This window comes from Saprolegnia diclina (genome assembly GCF_000281045.1).
Source record: "Saprolegnia diclina VS20 unplaced genomic scaffold supercont1.145, whole genome shotgun sequence".
In the NCBI taxonomy this organism is placed as follows: domain Eukaryota; phylum Oomycota; class Saprolegniomycetes; order Saprolegniales; family Saprolegniaceae; genus Saprolegnia; species Saprolegnia diclina.
Genome location: NW_008246212.1, coordinates 65,915 through 67,341, shown reverse-complemented (window position 1 = coordinate 67,341; position 1,427 = coordinate 65,915). Strand labels below are relative to the sequence as shown.

At 58.5% G+C, this 1,427-nt stretch overlaps 1 protein-coding gene across 1 annotated transcript; it reads right to left on the bottom strand.

Annotated features, from left to right (window-relative positions):
- Window positions 1-468: 468 nt before the first annotated feature.
- Window positions 469-1,410, bottom strand: SDRG_16680 (hypothetical protein). The gene is made up of 2 exons (XM_008622898.1): window positions 670-1,410; window positions 469-618 (listed from the first exon to the last, which is right to left on the bottom strand). Exons 1-2 carry the CDS (start codon window positions 1,394-1,396, stop codon window positions 566-568), a joined length of 780 nt encoding a protein of 259 aa, XP_008621120.1. The 5' UTR covers window positions 1,397-1,410; the 3' UTR covers window positions 469-565.
- Window positions 1,411-1,427: the final 17 nt, after the last annotated feature.

Genomic DNA, 1,427 nt, shown 5'->3' with positions numbered 1-1,427 from the left:
TTCGGTGACGACGCTGTCGAGGATCGACTGAAGGAGCGTCTTGGTGTCGCGTGTGTCGGCTGCAGCTCCGGGATCGCCATCGGCCGGGTGAACGATGTTGCTAGATGGGGCATGCTGTTCGTACACGGGCTCTAGGTCGGGCGTGCAGAATGCATCATCCTGACACTCCAGCTGATTGGCAACCGCGCAGTGGCGGGCAGCGCCGGACACACGCAGCAGTGGTGTTTGATCCATAGGCTTTGTCCTTGTAATTATGATGGCACGGCACGACGAGCTCTGATTGGTTGTGCGTATGGGACTCGGTGCGGGATAGTCAACTGGCAGCTGGTCAACTGGTACCGTCGGAGCTACCATCGGCTGGGTCTCGGCTATTTTCGTCCGCCTGCAGGAATACCCAGCGCCTTGGCGACATATCGCGGCTGGCTTTCGTTGCTGGGCTATATAGTTTGCGATGAAGAGGAACACAAATAGACAAGTAACCAGGTTGCTTATCCGATACCAGCAAGCAATAGCAAGCAGTGCAACCTCGTTTTATTCCACACTATTTTTGCTCTGATGCGGGCGTCTATGTGTCCAATTTTGGGGCCACCATCGCAATCGAGCTCATGCCACCGTCAACTAGACATCAAACACCATAACATCACACTACATGTTGTACCATGTTCGTACCGTAGATGGTTTGCCCTGTCATACCGCTGGCAAGCGGGGAGCAGAGAAAAGCCGTGGCGTTGGCCACTTCTTCCGGCGTGATGTTGCGCTGCAGCGGTGCAGCATCAACGACGTATTGACGCATCTTAGAGATGCCGGGAATGCCGCGCGCCGAAAGCGTGTTTACCGGGCCCGCGCTCACAGCGTTGACACGTATGTTGCGGGGCCCAAGCTCCAGCGCGAGTGCTCGACACGTGGCTTCGAGCGCCGCCTTGGCCGGGCCCATGACGTTATAGTTGGGAATCGCTTTCACAGCGCCAAGGTACGAGAGCGCAACGATGCTGGCGCCGGGGTTCAGGCTCAGGTTCTGCACAAGACCCACGAGGGAGTGACTGCTGATGAGCATCGCCTGCAGAAAGGCGTCGGGCGTCGTGGTCGCAAACGGCTTGGTAAGCGCATCGGGGGACGCGTAGGCGACCGAGTGGACGACACAATCCATCGGTGCTAGGTCGCTGAGGCGTGCCATGTCGTCTGGCTGCGCGACGTCGCAAGCGACGTGGAACGACGGCGGCTCAGGCAGGAGCGAGATGGCTTTCGCCGCACGCTCAAAGGAAACGGGCGCCGATACGACTCCAACTTGGCAGCCATGCGACTGCAGCACCGACGCAATCGCGAACGCGAGCGAGTGCTTGTTGGCGAGGCCCACCACGACTGCCCTCTTCCCGACCAGACCAAGGCCGCCACTCATTAGATCTTTGCAAATGGAGAAGTTTAGTGTG